At 44.2% G+C, this 17,652-nt stretch overlaps 1 protein-coding gene across 2 annotated transcripts in view; it reads right to left on the bottom strand.

Moving 5' to 3' along the window:
* The window catches only part of FSTL4 (follistatin like 4), a 234,999-nt gene that overhangs the window by 23,201 nt on the left and 194,146 nt on the right, over window positions 1-17,652 (bottom strand). For both annotated transcript variants that reach the window (XM_021410305.1, XM_021410306.1), the window contains 2 exons: window positions 14,870-15,036; window positions 4,313-4,433 (listed from right to left, as the gene is read on the bottom strand). In XM_021410305.1, the coding sequence (XP_021265980.1) occupies window positions 4,313-4,433; window positions 14,870-15,036 (288 nt within the window). The remainder of the gene's footprint in view (window positions 1-4,312; window positions 4,434-14,869; window positions 15,037-17,652) is intronic.

Below are 17,652 nucleotides of genomic sequence, written 5' to 3'. Positions count from 1 at the left end.
TACATTAATCATTCACTTCAGATGATTCAACCTTCCAATTTAAGATTTGAAAGGAGTTTGCAGTCTTACATGTTTTCTCTTGAAATGCCACATTAACAAAACCTGCGTTTAAAACATCTCTGTTATACGAAAACTTGTCCTGTTGGACACGGGGTTGAAGATTGAATTGTTCTTTTTCAACTAGTTTCAAGGAATACAATATTCTGATTTATGCTGATGTTTCCCAGAGTGCAAGGACCAAGGAAAATGATGCCCCACACTCAGCAGTCTCTTGATTTGCAAACTATCAATTTTCATAGTTGATTACAATTTTATGAGATTCTTTATCCTCAGCAACTCTTTTTCCTCTTGAAAGTGATAAATGGCCTTTCCTCTCTACAGTCGGTGCGTGCTGAACACATTTCCCAAGCAATATCCATACACAGGAGAGAACATAATTTTCCTACTGTTCTTTGCTTTTCCTGATCAAAGACATAGCACCCAAGATGAATTGTTCATTCCTGAACTTAGCGCTGCCTTTCAACGTGTTCTTTTCCTCCACAGACAGGAAGGGCCACGTGTATAAATACGCTGACTTACATGTTACCACTGCTGTGAATCCTAAGGTCAGTGAGCCCACCCTGAAGATACCCCAAGTGTGCTTCATGCCTCCTGCCTGGAAGACCCCCTGGTTTGGGCCATCCATGCAGTGGGCTTCGTGTGTTCTGCCTAGCAGCGCTCTCACCTCGGTTTGTCCACAAGAGCCTCTGGGTCTGTCCGTGTTATCTGCGGGATCCTGCAAGAGCTGAGCAAGTCCTGATGAATATTGCACACGAAGCCCCGTGCTAAAAGTTCTGATAAATATTTCAGTGGGTTTGCTCAGTCAATTGCACAGGAGCACCAGGACAGTACTTCTCCAGTATCTTAGAGGGAACTGAAAACCCCCACATGTCCGCGGAGCCACATGCTCAAGAGCTGAAGCTCACCCCAGCACTGCACAAACCAAGCTGGCTGATGGAACAAGTAAGGCCTTGGCAGGTAACCTTGGAGGCCCAAGATCTGTGTGTTTCACCCGATTCCATGTGCTTAGATCTGGATACAAAGGGAAGCGTTGCATGGCTTTCAGCAGTGGAGCAAAACCATTTTTTTTTTTTCCCTTCAGCTAGGTTGGGGGAAAAAAAACAACAAAACAAGCATGCAAAGAGGGTGTACGTGGCCAGGATTGGATTATTTTAAGGAGAAAAAGGCAGTAAGAGGAAAAGATCCTGTAAGCTGAAGTGATGAGCCTCAGCAATGAGCGAGACAGTACAAAAAGGATCAGAGGACACCACGAGAGGGACCGCAGCTCCCAAAGGCACTGAATTATCTGAAACCTGCCCAAAGCGGGGGCCTGCCTGTACAGACACTGAGCTTGGCAAGGACTGGGGATAAACCCACTGCTTCCACCTGGTTCTTTTTTTCCCTACTTATTCCCAATAGAGAAACTTGGAGTTTTCTCTATGTAAAAGGAAAGAAAAAAATCAGATTGTTTTTTGTAGAATAAAGCAGAACACAACAAAAATGAAATCCAAACTGTCTTTTTGATGTTAAAAGTGTATTATCCCCTCCCTGAGGGAGGCAGGCGAGCAGATACATCCCAGTTCTGGCTGACTTACTGCTGTCACATCCCCTTACAGCTTTAGCCTAATACAGAACAACAGCAGCAAAAAGTCCACATTGAAGATGGGAGTTTTTAGTCTGATACAGACAGACAGAGACAGTCCCCAGTGCTGAACAGAGACAATGAACTATACTTAGATTCTCTACATCTTCACTCTGTTCAGCTCAGCTCAGCTTCTCCCCTCTACTCCTGTCAGGAGAAATTCCTCAATTTGTCCTTTATGGTTCTAAAAAGCAAGAAGGATTTCTGAGATGTGCTCTGCCTCGGGATGTGTCTGAGGGTGAGCAGCATTGTGCTGTCATCAGTCCTGTAGCCCCACAGTCAGCGGCTGTGGAAGCAATGACACAAGCAGGAGAGGAGGGGACCTGGGGATGTGGGCAGCCACACTGACTGCAAAATCCTGGTTCTGCAAAGCCTAGTGGCTCATCTGGGAATACCAGGTGCTCTAAAACTAAGATTTCTACATCCTAAAGTTTTTTTACAGAATCATTCACGTTGGAAGAGACTTCTAAGATCCCCAAGACCATCCCTAGCCCACCCCACCATGCCCACTGACCATGTCCCCAGTCACATCCCTCTGCTCTGGAATACCCCCAGCCCACCCCCTGGGCAGCCCGTGCCTGTGCTGACTGCTCTTTGGAGAAGGAATTTTCCCTAATACCCAACCTGAACCTGCCCCGGTACAACATAAGGCCATTCCCTCTCATCCTATCACTGTTACCTGGAGCAGAGGCTGACTCCCACCTCACTACAATCTCCTTTCAGTAGCTGTAGTTTTCTAGCCAGCCTGGGCTGACAGCAGAATGCATGGCATTTTTTTGCAGTGTTTAATGACTATACAGCAGCACTGAAAATACAACATGGAATTATTATATTATTATTTTTTTTTGTATCATTGACTTCTTGTGCTAATAAGAAAACCCACATGCAGCTGTGGTATGAAACTTCCACTTAAAAAGCAAATATGATCTTTCCCAGGAGTTCAGCCCAAGCAGCAGGCACGAGCACGCTGCAGCTCTGAAACACGAGCGCAGCCTTCCCTGCACTCCCCTCAGCTTTCCTCTCATTCTGGTTTTAGTTTCAAAGCATTTGGGCCCTAAATTCTCAGTGATGATAAAGACTACATTGTCGCCTGCCAACTAAACTCCATTCAGGCCTCATAATATATCACATAATATAACGGGATTAAGTTGTTAGCATGCTTTCCTTTCAACTGCCATTCATCAAACAAATAGCACTTTGAGGAAGGAAACCTATTTTCCCAGCTGCAGCACACACAATCTAGTTATCCGTATTGCTGAGATTTTGCAGTTTACTCTCTCAAAAGATGACAAATTCTTATGTGGAAACATTAAGTCGGTTTTCATCCAAATCAAGCGGATGCGTCGCGCTCTTCCCCAGGCACTCGCTGTGGGTGGAGCACGTAGGCATGGCCGAAGACCTGAGCTGCAGCCAAACCTACGCCCAACATCTGAGCACTCCCTAAGGCACGTACATGTCTCTTTCTGCTGTTACCCTTCGTATCAGCCTCTATTAACCGGGGGTAGTTACGTGCTCTCATCTGTTGATAAGCTCTCTTTGGCAGAGGTCTGTGCACATCTTCAGAAATAACTAAACAATAATTTTCCTTATAAAGTATCCACTGTAACAAAGCTGCTGATTCGATACGTTCATACCAGATGGCAGGAAAATCAGAGGTAAAGATGGGATTGGATTTTTGTCAGCAGAGGTTTCAGGTTGGACAGTGATTCTGTCAGTCCCTCGAGCTCTCATTCCCATCCCAGCAAGGAGTGGGTCAGTGACATCTGTGTCCAGTTCACACAGGAACAGGATACAAGATGGGAACATCAATCACAGCCGCAGGGCTGGATTATCTGTGGCATTATAGAAAGTGGGGAGCAACGCCTCGTGGGCAGCGGCTGAGACGTGTCCCTTGCTCTGTGCATGGGGAAGGATGGGCATGAACCAAGTGCCCCTGAAACACCAGTTTGAGTCACAGTAATTTTAAACTCAGTCCAACTGAGTCTGAGCCCAGAAGGAAGATGGCAAATGCCTGAATGGAAGTCCCACCAGGCTCAAACGTGGCCCAGGGAGGTGGCTGAATGAGATACTGGAATACAGCCTGCATGGTTCTCTCACTTAGAGAACGGCCTGCCCTCATTCTGCAACCCAGTGTGCTGTGCCTTCAGCTGATGGGAACAGCCCTCCACTGAACCAAGCTGGCTACAGCCAGTTAGTAACTGGTACATAGCTGTAAGCTGGATCGCTAGTCTTGGAAACACTGTGCTGTATTTATTTAAATATCCTGGGCCTATATCCTGCCATAAAAATTATTCTCTGGAAGATGGAATTATCGAGGCAGCAAAAGTAGCCATTAGTCCAAGAGTGGCTCTGAAACACCGCTCTAAAACTCTCCGGAAACGTTCCACAAATGGTAAAACAAGCTGTCAGTACCGGCTGAAGCCCAGGTAATTGCACACACGTCCCCCTGTGCACCCTTTCTTTTCGATCACCCGTGTGATAGCACGAGTCAGCCAACTGCTGGTGCTTTTGCTCTGCTACACGAAGCCAATTTGTTGCGTGGCTCTTCGCGTCTTTGCACGAAGGAGATTAACCCGCAGCTTTGCTTACAGGAACGCTTTCAGTGGATTGTCATACATGCCATTTACTAACCATTCACCTGAAGGATGTGGGTCTGATACAGCTCTTCATAGCCGTAGGCATGACAGGTGTAATTGCCCATGTGAATAGTTGTTACCTTGGTGATGTAGAGGGAATCGTCTTCTCCAAAATCCTGTAGCAACGAAAAGACAGAAAAGGCACCTTATTATTTAGTAAAAGTATGTTGCGCACCGCGGGAAGGGAGGTGACCCGCTCAGCGGTTTGGAGAGCAGCGCAGCTTGGGAACACAGCCTGAATTCCAAACAGCAAATTTCAGAGTTCATAAATCAACGCGCAGAAGAAAATGAGCAGCAATTTCAGAGTAAGGCAAAGTAACTCATCTGAGAATATGAACTTTTGTGCCGGTTGTTAACAAGGCGCTTTTTGCACATAAAAAAAAAAGATAGCAATCTCCAACTGTTTAATTTATAGAGAAATTTAACATCTACCCGTTAACCTCAGGTGCACAGCACACAACTTCGGGGCGGGTGAAGGCTTCCTTTATCTGTGCTGGTGCTCCGAAAACACACGGTAACCTTGAGACTTGATGAGGAAGAGCTGAAGCTGTTTGTCAGCTCTCAGACAACATCCTGGCCAGGAGACAGGGAAGGAGACGAAGGCTTTCTTTCAGGGAAACTTACTTTGAGTCAGCCTGCCTCGATCTGTAACTGGCTGACAAGTATCTTCCTTTTTTTCCCCTTCGCTTTCCCCACATCTGCTCTCACACTGCCCTTTTTGGTTGTTGGCAGGGAGCAGGTCCTCTCTTAGGAAGGTTTGGGCATTGCATATTTGGCACAGCCGCTCTGCTTAGGAATATATTTCATATTATAGTTAACAGAACGGCAGCGCTGATGGGTTCGCACAGCAGCTTCTTTTGTTACTCCATTAACAGTCAGACTTCTGCAGCCCCCAAATGTTCATAGCTTCATGCAAACCCAGAAGGATGTATTTAAAGAACAGTTAATGAGCTTTAAGAATGATTTTCCCTTAATTTATTCCATGCACGAAGCACGCTAAATTCAACCCCTTGCAAAATTTCACAACAAAAGTCATGTAAAAATCAATTAATGATCAGGGTGGCACAAAAACAGTGCAACAGGGCGAGTGTTGAAGAGCTGGAATGGCAAAGTCACGCTCCTTGTGAAATCCCTCTGCTGCTCCTCCTCCCCACAGCCCAGCCTTGGCACAGCAAAGGGAAGCGCAGGGACTTCCCTAACTTTTAGACGTGCTGCAGGCAGAGCTTGCAGGTGGGACAACAGCTCGCTCTTCCCTCGATCTCAGGGGGACAGAAACAACAGTGCTGCTTCTGCTGCTGCTCCGACAGCACCGCAGAGCGCTAACGCATGCATGGCTCTGAAGGAGAACAAACCCAAAGATGTCCCTGAAATTCATTATCTATAGCCAAAAGCATCTCAGATATGAGTGCTGCTTCGGGTGTCAGGCAGACCGGGCATCTATAAAATGAGCAGGTTAAGCTAACCAATACATCACAGGTATCCACTAAACATTTCCCATTTCCAGCATTTCTCTGCTTTCTGGTCAGCTACATCTTTCCTGCTGAAAAGCAAAGGTGCATGAATAACCGCAAATAGAAGAGCTATCACCCCTGCTCTAATGATATTTGCACGAGATAGAGGAGACGCTTGCAGTGGAGGGGACTCAATAACAGTTTTTCAAGTTAAGCCCAAAGCAACTCAGATTGAGTTCAGGTCAATAAAAGCAGGACAGCCACTTCCCTGGAATGATTTATACCGAGTGGTGGAAACGCAGCACAACACGATCTTTTCAGTTCTAAGTGTGTTGCTTCCTTTAAGACATCTCAACAAAACACTGACTGCTTGGTTTGTGCTCTGTAATTGTCTTTTTACGGACAATCTGTTTTTTTCAACGTGTGCAAATGCATTAATATAATACATTTAATACAATAACCCTTGCAAAAACAAACATGCCAGATTACAGCATTATTCTCTTCCTCTCCAAATGTACTTTTCTGGTAAAGAGAAGCTTTAGTTGGTAAAAGCACGCTTTATGACTTTTAACAACTATTTTCTGTCTTCCAGCACTTAAAAAAGGTTATCAAATACGATTTAGGCAACGCTGCATCCTTCACGTCAGGCTCAGAAGAAAAATAATCTGCTCTACATCAGAGCTTGCACACCTATGGTAAACTCACAAGAGACCACAACGCTACCGAGAATCCCCAGGGTGAGGGTGGGAAGGAAAATGTAATTACCACGTTTAGGTTCAATACTGAAACTTCTGTTGCTACAAAAAAAAATACCAAATTCTGTAACACATCAGTGATTCTTCCCATGTGCTTATTTACTGCAGCTTACAGTTTCTCCTTGTGTTTCCCTATGGATATAATTAGTGCAGGAAGATTTCACCGTTACATTTGATATATATGCATGCGTTCTTATGCACAAACACTTTCTGTTTATATTCTGTTATATAAAGGTACAGCTTTTCAAATAAAAGTTCTCAGAAACCATTTACCATAAAATATTTTGAGTCAAGTTCTGAGCTTGTTCCACCATCCATCCCTCCATCCATCCCTCCATCCATCCCTCCATCCATCCCTCCATCCATCCCTCCATCCATCCCTCCATCCATCCCTCCATCCATCCAAACACACTCACGTAAAGTTTCCTGAGGAGAACTGGAAGGAAGAGGTTGAAATGGGCAAAGGGAACGGGAAGAATTCATGCTTGAAAAAGGCAGAGGAAACATTTCTGCGTGCTTTGACTTTTTCAGATGGCTTTGGCTTGCAAAGCCAAACCCCCAAGTCACTACGAGCCTGAAAGCAGTCAGAAGGAACCATAAAGATCTATAAAGATGATGGAACACAACTCCTCCCCCTAAAACTACCACACCTTTCAAGCAGAGCATCTTGTGGCTGCCCTAAGTCTCAGTGCTGTGCAACCCTGGGAGCTGGGTCTGCCCTACAGCTCCCCCACAACGCAGAATGGCAAACTGCAGAGACATTGGTGTGTGCAGGCCCACGACAAAGGATAGGCAAGCAGGAGAAAGGGAAGAAAGTCACTTCTGGGCCATAGTTTTCCTCTGTTACTGTTGAAGCTGAATTGTCTTGTAAAGGGGAAGAAATAGAAGGGATGAAAATGTATGAACAAGAGGCGGAGACCCTTCTACCAGCTACAGATCGACAAGCCTTGCAGGAAAGTGGTCAGATAAGGACAAGGTGCTCCTCACCTCTATTTTATGAATTACATTACAAAATAATGTTACGTGTTCTCGTAAAAAAAAAAAATAGAAAATCAGCAAGCTGTGCTTCTAATTTCTCATAATTGATAAGGTCATCTAATGACAGCTGACAAATGGACTTCCCCAGCAGTTTCTCTCATGTTTTTTCTCCCTTTTTGGGACAGACGTTCTCCGCCCTTCACGAGCTTCTTTTATACCTTGTAGCTACCCTTCAAATAAAGGGCTGATTAAGTGATCTCGGGATACATTTGAACTTTTCAAGATTAAAAGAAAACCACCACCCTGCATTTATATTGATAACAGCTCAGTAATCTGAAAAAAAAACAACAAAAAACAAAAAACAAGTCGCCACTGCACACGCTCAATTTCAAAAAATAACAAAGCAGACTCAAGAAAACGGATATGCACTTTTTTGTACTGTATTTCCCTTCCATCACCACTGATTACCCAAGGCATCAGTCTCTCCAAACAGAAGATTTTTCGTATTTATTTATCCCATTCCTCTCTTCTAACGCATTCCCTGGTCATGCAATCTGCTGCTGCTCGGAGACACGGCGCTAAGAAATGTGTAAAACATCACCTATTGCTTGTAAATCTAGTTCCCGTCCTGTCTCAGGTGCAATGCATGATGCAGCTGGAAAGCCATAAATCTCCGGGGCTGGGAGCAGGCACAGTGCTGGGGCTGCCCACTGACACTGCCAGCAATGGCACCCACCTGCTTTCCTTTTCAGACCTTTCTCACGAAGCTTTCCAACAGGACTGTGGGTTGTTCTGACACAGAGGGGGAACAAATATAAAACGCTTTGAAATTTTGGCATCAAGGAACTGTCTTCCAGGAGGTCATATCTGAAAGAGGAATTAGCATACGGCAGATCTGGGTTTCTTATTTTTTTTTTTTTAGAATAACTTCAATTTACTGGTCAAAAAAAAAAAAAACCAAGCTAGTCTTAAATGGTTGGAAGGGACAAAACCAGATGAGCCCAAGGAAGATGGGAACCTTCCCCACACAGCTCTGGTACCTCCTCCAGACAAAACCAGTCCTGGCACTAGGCCGTGCTGGTGTCACTGGTTTTCCACTAGAGGGAAATCAACACCATCGCAGTTTCATAACAACCAACCCAGAGATGGAAATTTAACTGCTCGCTTTAAAAAGCCTGCCTGATCCTCAGAGTCCTGGAAATCTCTCTCTGATCATGTTTACAGGATTTTAAAACAAAATGTACCCAAGCATTTAATGAGATTATTATTATGCAAAATCTCCAACAATGGCTATCACTTGGAAAGTGAATTCTCCACACTAATCAAATGTCTCTGATCTTTTTTACAATAGACTCATGAGTGATTCATATAAAAATAATAAAAACTAAATTAGTCATGGCCTCTTAAATCACTTTCTTTGGTGCTCTTAATAATTCATTCCCAGAGACAAGCTGAGAACTTATGCTTCATTAATATTATTTGTTCTTGGTTTTACACACGCTATCTTACACTTTAGTACTCTACATGGAGAAAAATTCAGCCTTAAGCAAATGCCAGAAAACTGCTGCAAACACAGCCCGGTGGGATATTAATTTATCTGTTCCTGTTTTTCTGCTCAAAGAATGCAGCGCAATAGAAGTCTTTGCTGGAGAGCCAAGAGAAGTTTTTTTCCTTGAATTAGATGGATGTGGTCTTTTAAAATAATTGTACAATTATAGCCTAGATAAAAATGGATGACTTCATATCCTGAGAAACAGAGAGACGATACAATGAGGAAAACCCACAGTGGATCTTGCTGGTGGAAGGGATGGATGACTCAGTGAAGCACTTCTATTAATTGGATCCATCCCCCATTCCAGGGCAAAGCAACGAGCCTGATGGAACAGGCACCGACCTTGGGAGAAAAGAGCATCCATGAACTCCAGCTTTCTGCCCATGGCACAGAGGCGAGATCTCACAGCCTTCGGTCAGTAACCCAACTCTCGGTTGCATCAGTCTGAGCAAGGGTTGGACAGCACATCTGATTCCAAAGAGCCCCAGCCCACCTCCCCCTCAGAGCTCTTCTGATGCGTTCCCTAAGCGTGCCAGCCTGGTTACCTCAGCACTTCACAGCAGATGACTTTAATTGGCTCACTCCTTTCTTCCTTCTCATTTTTAGAAGTTTCACACTGTATTTATAGTTCTTCTCTGTTACAAAACCCAGACTGAGCGTATGCAACTCATCTCCAGGAGAGTTACATCTCACGCGCCTCAAACATTTGACAAGGCCTGTGCCCGTCTGCAAGAAGGGCAAACCAAACCACCCAGGCTGCTGGGAGAATGTCTTCCTCCACAGAAATGAGAAGTTCAGGGAGGTGAACCCTTATAATCTATGGGCAGTTAGGACCAGGTGAACAACTGCACTGTCTCCATGAAAGCATTCTTGCATTTGCAGTAATCACCTACAAACTTTGGGCCACAACACAAAATTAAACTCTGCCACTGAAGGTACCAAGTGGTTATAACTTCTGAGGTCTCCACTATAGAAAAGTGAGAGATGATGTATTCAGAAAACACTGTATGCATTAATTTTCCACCTCGCCTCTATTTTAGAACCTCCAAAGACCCGAGACAGTACAAGCACTGTGTAATTTCTTAAATTTTGATTTGAAAAAGAAAGAACTTGGCTTTAAATATGCAAGTTCCTGTAATGCACTCACATCACTGCATTACTGCAGCATTCGGGATGACACAGGGTTTGATCATTTTAATGGCCTCATTCCTATTAGTACGATATTAAGTGGGGTTATTCACACCTGATCTTTTTATTATTTAACAATGGAATGACATTAAAACCATCAACAGGAATGTATCTGCTTCATGCAGCCTGTTCTAATGAGCAATCTGGTCTAGGTGAGTTGTATTCTTAAGGCTGGCCACTTGCTTTGGTCTCCAAACATTACACAGCTGAACCTGCACAAAGTTGGCTCAGGGCTCTTCTGGAGAGGAGCGCTCAAGACATCACGAGTTTGGCACGTGGATCTCTTAGTGGATGGACACCTCTCACTGTACTTTCTACAAGATAAGCTAATTGATACACACAAGTGACAACAGCAAACGAATGACACGCCACGTGTTGTTAGCTCCTGGGAGCATGCTTTTTAGGGCAGTCATTGATTTTTCATCAAACTAGGAGAAAGCCTTTATTATTATTCCCTGAGTGCTTCCCCCAGGGGGGAGCTGGCTCTGGAGTCTTGCACTTGTTCCTAGGTGAGGATTTTTTTTTTTTTTTTGGAGAGGAAGGACACGCTACCCTCCTCAGCATCTGCAGAAATGAAGAAACCCACGTTTTAATCATGGGTAATGAAAAGTGCATTTCTGAACCAACGACCTAATGCAGATTTGGGTTAAACTGTATAGATGAACATGAAAAGAATAATGAGAACTACTCCTGAATCTGTTCAAACTATTTGCATCATGCTTGGTAATTCACCAAATTCTTATCTACCTGTGTTCTGTTACACTTGTTTTCTCATGATAATGTGCTCTTCTCTGTTGTCTGTGTACGTTTTCATCATGCTGCTGTAGATAAGCTTTTGTTTACAAGTTTTGTTCATAAATTTATGTATTTTTCTCTAGATGATGTCAAATCACATGAAACAATACCCTATAAATACTGTATAAATACATTTGGCTCCACGAGGAGTTTTTTATGTTTTCAAATTGAGGAATGCTTTCATAATCACAGATTTTGGAAAGCCTATTGCTTTTTCCTGGGAGGCAGAAGTGTATTATTTTGAAAGATAACACATTTTAACCAGTTTGCCATTTGTAGCCGAACATCAATTTACAGCCATCACAATCTCACCGGTTTCAGCTACACTGTACTTACTTTCTTCATCAGAAAAGTTGATGTGACTTTTTTTAGTATAGCTGCAAAAGCATTTGTAATGGATAAATAACCTGGATGGGAAATGTATGGAAAAATAATGTTTTCATGCACAAAGCAATCTTAAATGTTTGCAAGAAAAATCATTTAATTACATGTACCATTAAGATGGCTCTTTTGTAAAAGCTATGCGACAACTCATTAACAGAGTTCTTCACCGACAAGACAAATTATTAATGTTGCTTATGAAAGCTTCTGATTAAGAGAGAAATGGAAAGTTATTAATACTTTGTTGCCACTCAAGGTATCTCATAAAAATGATTTAAGTAAAGCACATCAACAACCAGGCATCTTCAGCCTCTCGGCTCTGCATAAATTTCGGATTGCTTTGGTTTTTGTTGAACTTGTCACTTCTAATATTAATTCGGAACACAGTCAACCCCCTCCTATCACATTTATCAAAAATCTAAAGGGAATAAAGCCATAAAGGACTTCACAGTGGTTCCTTCCCTCTGCTGTGCTCACGCCGTCTTAGCAGAGTTCCATTTTTTATGACTAGGACTAATATTTTCATCTGATTTCCTCAATTACCACTTAGAAGAGAAAGAGTTTAATTGAAATATAATACAAGGATTTTTCCAAGTGCATGAATATGCTGTAGGTTTCTATGCGATTACCACGGTGCCAGGAGCAGGGAGGATTTTCCTAAACTTAAAAAGGTACAATTAATCTCCTGTTGCACTTCCAATTAGCCAAATTGCTAACCTTATTGTGAAAAGCAGAAATGCAATTGAGTTTCTGCTTGAGGCACTCTAAAAGAAAACGGAAGTAATTTCATTAACTGACTTCGAGTGCATTAAGAAGCACACTGCCTTCACTCCCCCGCTGCCAATGCCGTTAAGGAGATGACTGTTTAATGTCCCTCTCTGCCCCCCATCCTGACACACGTCCACACTGCAACCTCAAAGCGAACTCTGCGGCTCTGTCCCTGGTGCCTACAGGCAAGAACCAACCCCGTGCACAGGGGTGCTCACACCCCCAAAGGGCCAGCTCCACCTGAGCTCCCAGCAAGCACACCCAGCATGCAGGGAGCCACCTGGGCAGCCAGAGACACTGCCCAGAACGGGGAAAACAAAGGGTCACCGTCCCCAGATTGCATCACCTCAAGTTACCAGACCAGAATACAGGTGGCAATGGTATATACGGAACATAAAGAACTTTACAGTTTAATTAGAGATGGAAAAGATGCTGAAGCGATTATTAGATAAAGAAAACGTTGATGCGCAATAGCACCAGGTGTTATATGACAAGGTGGAAGAGATCATAAACTGACACAAGAAACGTTAAAACTGAGCATAAATCCTGTCTTCCTTCCTTGGAAGAGTCTGAGTGCTCTGTTTGCATGGCTTCTCAGTGATACCAGTTCAAACAGATCAAAATGGTATTTTTTTCATGCTGCTGTGTGAGACTGTCCAAGGTGTGTGTAATCATTCAGGATCCAGCTTATGTTCAAGGACATAAGTCTTCTTTTTAACGTTTAATAACAAATGCTAAAGCAAATCACTCATAAGTAAACCAGAAGTCCACTTGGGCCAGCACTAAATTATGAAGGAACTGGCATTTGAGCTTGAAAATTTACTGCTCCCAATCCTAATTAAAATAGCTGGGTTACAAATGAAGCCTCAGAGCCACGTGCTGCCCTTCATGGATGCTTCTGTGCTCCATTTCCCAGACTGTCATTCTGTGCCCAGTTCACACACCAGCTTCAAATATTCTTTTAAGATCAACGTGATCACAACCAAAATTTCATGAAGACAATACAAATGCCTAGAACTTTCATTAGCTTGGGACAAAAGATTCTATTACTACTCTTGAGCCTCCAGAGAATGAGGAAATAGGATTTCAGAACAGCTGACTCTCACCTTTAACTCATTCGGACCCGGCAGCCAATCTGAGCCTCAAGACACAACATCTCAGATCAACCCAGTGAACACCACTGCCCATAGGAAGCCTCCTTCCCCATCCTGATCACACAAAGCTGTTGAGTTTGCTTGCTGTGGATTAAACTAAGCACACTGGCAGCAAGTGTAATCTTTGCTCAGCTTAATCTGCGTTGAGGAACAGATCTGTTCTGAAGAATATTTGGACAGCACCCTAAGCTGCCAGGTCGGCCATCTGCACGCTCCCTGTGCCACTCTCCCGCTCCAGCAGGGAACGCCGGATTTTGCTATCGCATCTTGGCGGCGTTCCATGTATTTCTAGTGCCGTGACCCAACGGCCATTATCCCAACTATGGCACTGATGGATGGCTGCAAGAAATCCCGTCAGCTCTGCAAGCCTCGGGCTGGCTCTGCAACCCTAAGCATCCTCGGCACTGCTCCTTGCAGACCTGTGCTGACACTGCAGCGGGATGCTTGCCGGTTTCACGTTGCATGTCAATGCCATGCTCCAAACGGCAACAAGAATCACATTTGGAAAAGGTCATTCTTGCTCTGATTAAAAGGAAAGAAATTTCAGATGGCTGTAATTACTGAATTGGTGTGCACAATAATCACTTATCCGCAGTGCGCACTGTGCTCCTACTGAGGCAGAGGCAACCAAAAACATGTTACGTAGCAGTAAAGAGTAAAACAAAGACTTCTCACATTTCAGCAATCCCAGATAAACAAGAATCTTGGGAGCTACAGCACTGGCTGCAGCAACTCTGAACTGAGCGGTTATCAAATTAACAAGAGCTGAACAAAAATATAAATCGACTCTTTCTGTAGTGTAATTAAAGTAAGAACTGATTTACCGCGTACTGTAATGCAAAGAGAAATTAACTGCAGACCATATATATTTTTTTAAACACAACTTTCCAGTCTCTCCATAATTAAATGCTATTTAATAAATGACTAAGTTTATACCATTACTCAGGTATTGTCTTTGCTATCAACTATGACTCACACATCAGACCAGCGCTGCGAATTAAAAGAGATCCATCTCCCTTCCTGCCAAGGCATCACCACACCCTGCTGAACTACCCCATATTTTAAACTGCTCATCAGAAATCCTGAGGAACGAGAGATGGGAGCAGGCTGAAAGGTGAGGAAAAGAGGAGAAACAGATTTATTTGATTTAGATAGAGGAGAGATTTCACTGCCAGCTGTAAATGTGTTGTCTCATGCTCTCGATGAACCTGCGGCTTTGTACTGGGAATGAGAAAGCCGAGAGGTTAATGGTGTGGAGAGCTCCTTTCCTACTTTCCAGGGCTGCTCTGGTTCCACCAAACTGAACAAGGAACAGGGGATGAGGTATCAGTGCTAAGCAAATTGCAATAACCTGAGCATTCCAAGTACCCATGCTCTCAGCTGTTTTGATTAAGACATTCCCATAAAAACAAAACATCATGCCAGCTTTGTTTTCCATGATAATAGTGAGACAAAACTTGTTCCCTTAAAGCCATCAGCTGTTCAATGAGGCCATATTCAATACACAAGGAGGAGTAACTCAGGACTTACATTGATGTCCTCCAGGTCGAGGAAGTTAAGGATGATGCCGTTGCGCTTCCAGATGATGGGCGGCCGCAGCGCCCCGCGGATGCTGCACGTCAGGATGGTGCTGAGCCCCACGGTGATGGTGGTGACGCTGACCCGCTGCTCCTCGGGCAGGGTGAGCTGGACCACCTCTGCAAAGGAACAACACCAAATAGCATCAAGGGTCCCATTCTCCATTCCAAGAATAACTTTGAAGGATTCCCTTTGAAGGTTATTCCCTTCCTTGCACGAGCTGGCAGAGTTACCCCATTCATTAGGCTGGTTCTCTTGTATCTGCAGCGTGACCCACACAAGATCTGCGTATTGCTTGCAGTGTCTCTGCTCTGGGAAGATTTAAGTGCCTCGTGCACTTTCTTCCGCTGACTTTCAGTGACTGCAAACACCATTTTTATCATTTCAAGTCACAACTTAAGATGCGATAGGGCCTTAAGAGCTAGTAGCTTTGGTGGCAAAATCCTCTTCGTGTTGTCTCCACTACAGAAATGCACTGAGTAAGAATAAAACCCAGCACCCACTTTTTCAAGAAACATTTTCCTTCCCTCCATACTCTCCACACGAAAAACTGCTTTAAAAAAAATCTTGAGCAACAACTCCGGAAAACCTGTTCACTAAAATAGTTGATGCCTTCCACACCCCTGGGCAGCTGACAGGACTCACTTTGGGACTCTATCGGCCACGCGTGAGCCCCTCGTGCAGAACCCACTTGTGCAGCAGTGCTGAGCAGCTCTGCATCCCTTCTCCACCCAAGCGAGAAGTCAATTCAGTGTGCCACAAACCATATTCACTACTGCAGGTCTGAGGCTGACTCAGGGCTGCAAAGATCAATACACTGCACACCGTGTCTGTCAGCCATGAGCTGTTCTCCCACTTAATATTCCCAGAGCTGCTTAGAAACACCATGAGTTAAAATAAACAGCTGTAGTATCGATAGGCGGCAGATCAAAAAAAACCAGCAAAGTCTGACCAACTTCATGCTGTCATTTGGGTTGCAGTCACTCCTATAGGGACGACACAAGAAGAGGGCCCGACACAGGCCTGAAATCTTAAAACCCAAATGGAGCGACCGAGGAGAAGTGGGAAGAGGAGAACATTGCCCACCCACGGTCAGGTTAGCAGCAAAGCCAGGAACGAACACCTCATTAAACACCGCCTCATTAAACCACACCTCATTAGGCACCACCCCCGGGTATCTGCTGGAGGAGGGGACCCCACGCTGGGGGCAGTGGGCAATGCAATGCCCCAGCCCTCCGCCTTCACCCACCTGCCCGAAGCATGGAAACCCCAGAGAGGTGCTGATAACACAGTTACCTTCTCCGTAAAAAGAGAGCTCCTTTTTTATTAATAAAATATTTGGAGCACACTCGACAGGATAAAGAATCGATAATTACAATAATTTGTAGCACGGCGTAGGGCTAATGAGGACCATCTCTCCTTGAGGAGAAATGGAATAAAGAATCATTCATTTACGAGAACTCTTTTTTCTTCTTACTGCTGTTCTCCTTAACTCCCTGTGCTATTTCTCACACTGCCCTGTCCCCGCCAGGCGCTGGGCTCCAGCGGTCCCTTAAGAAGACCTTGGGTGGCTGCCACTCTTAAGGGCAATGGGATTTTTTAGGCTACAGCACGTATGTAATATAGATCGCTTAAATCATCACATACTCCCCCAGAATATTTCTATAGAATATATTTGAAGGCATCCTATCGTGACCGCGTTGACTTCCACAAGTCTTTCTGTTAATAGAGGACTGTGTTGTGTGGTTTTAGTTACAGCTTTCTTGCCATTGCTAGAAACAAATGCACTTACAGCCAGGTGTCTTGGGATGGAAACAGAGATGCCCTGGGAGGAGATGAAGGTTCTGCTCTTCGGTTTAAGAACACAAATCTTAGAAGATTAGAATCTTGCGCTTAAGCTGCAGACCTCAAACAGTCTGATGCTGGTTGGATTACATGTACAAATTATTCAAGTCACCATAATGATTTTGGGTAGAATCCTCTAGATTAAGTATTGAGCTGCTCATTTTATTTTTAAAAATCTTTACGAGATAAAAGGATTTTTACCGCACACATAAAAACCGAACGGAACGAATGGGTAATATCCAAAACACGCTCGCTTGGGGAACACAGGCTGGAATGGAATCTGGTCCTAAAATGGGGAAATTTCAAGTTAGTTTGGAAACTTTGCAGGCTGACCTAAGCACAATAGATCTGAATACATTCCACAGATTCCACAAGTATTAGTCCCAGCTTATCATATTTATCAAGCCACGTCAGATCTGGTATTCTTCACTGATATTTCATCTGAAGCAAATTCTTGCCCTACTGCAGAGAGAAGAAAGAAGGGTTCTTGTAACCCATCTGCCACCGGCAGGAGAAGGGATCCTGACACCTGTGACTCAACTTTGAGTAGTTCAAGACAGGGGTACAGCTTCGGTAAGAATCAGCTCTATGAAGGAACAGATGAAACCACGTTTTCCTGAGACGTTTTGCCAAATTCCAAATGAAGTCACTACAAGGCAGCCAGGAGGGCGGTTCGGGGGAATCCTGCTCCTATCTCCCATCCCAGGAGGGCTGCGAAGCAGTGCCGACCTTTGGGCCAAGCCAGGTACAGCCATGCCACCATTTAAATTTCTTGCAACGCCAGGTCCGACGCTGACACGTTTGAGATAGTGAAGGCTTCCTAATTCCTTTTCTTGTTAAAAATGTCAAGATACTGTCAAACGCTTTCCTACGCCCCTCCTCCTCTCCAA

Source organism: Numida meleagris, chromosome 12 (genome assembly GCF_002078875.1).
Source record: "Numida meleagris isolate 19003 breed g44 Domestic line chromosome 12, NumMel1.0, whole genome shotgun sequence".
Lineage (NCBI taxonomy): Eukaryota > Metazoa > Chordata > Aves > Galliformes > Numididae > Numida > Numida meleagris.
Note: the sequence above shows the minus strand (reverse complement) of the source record. Positions and strands in the feature narration are given on the sequence as shown.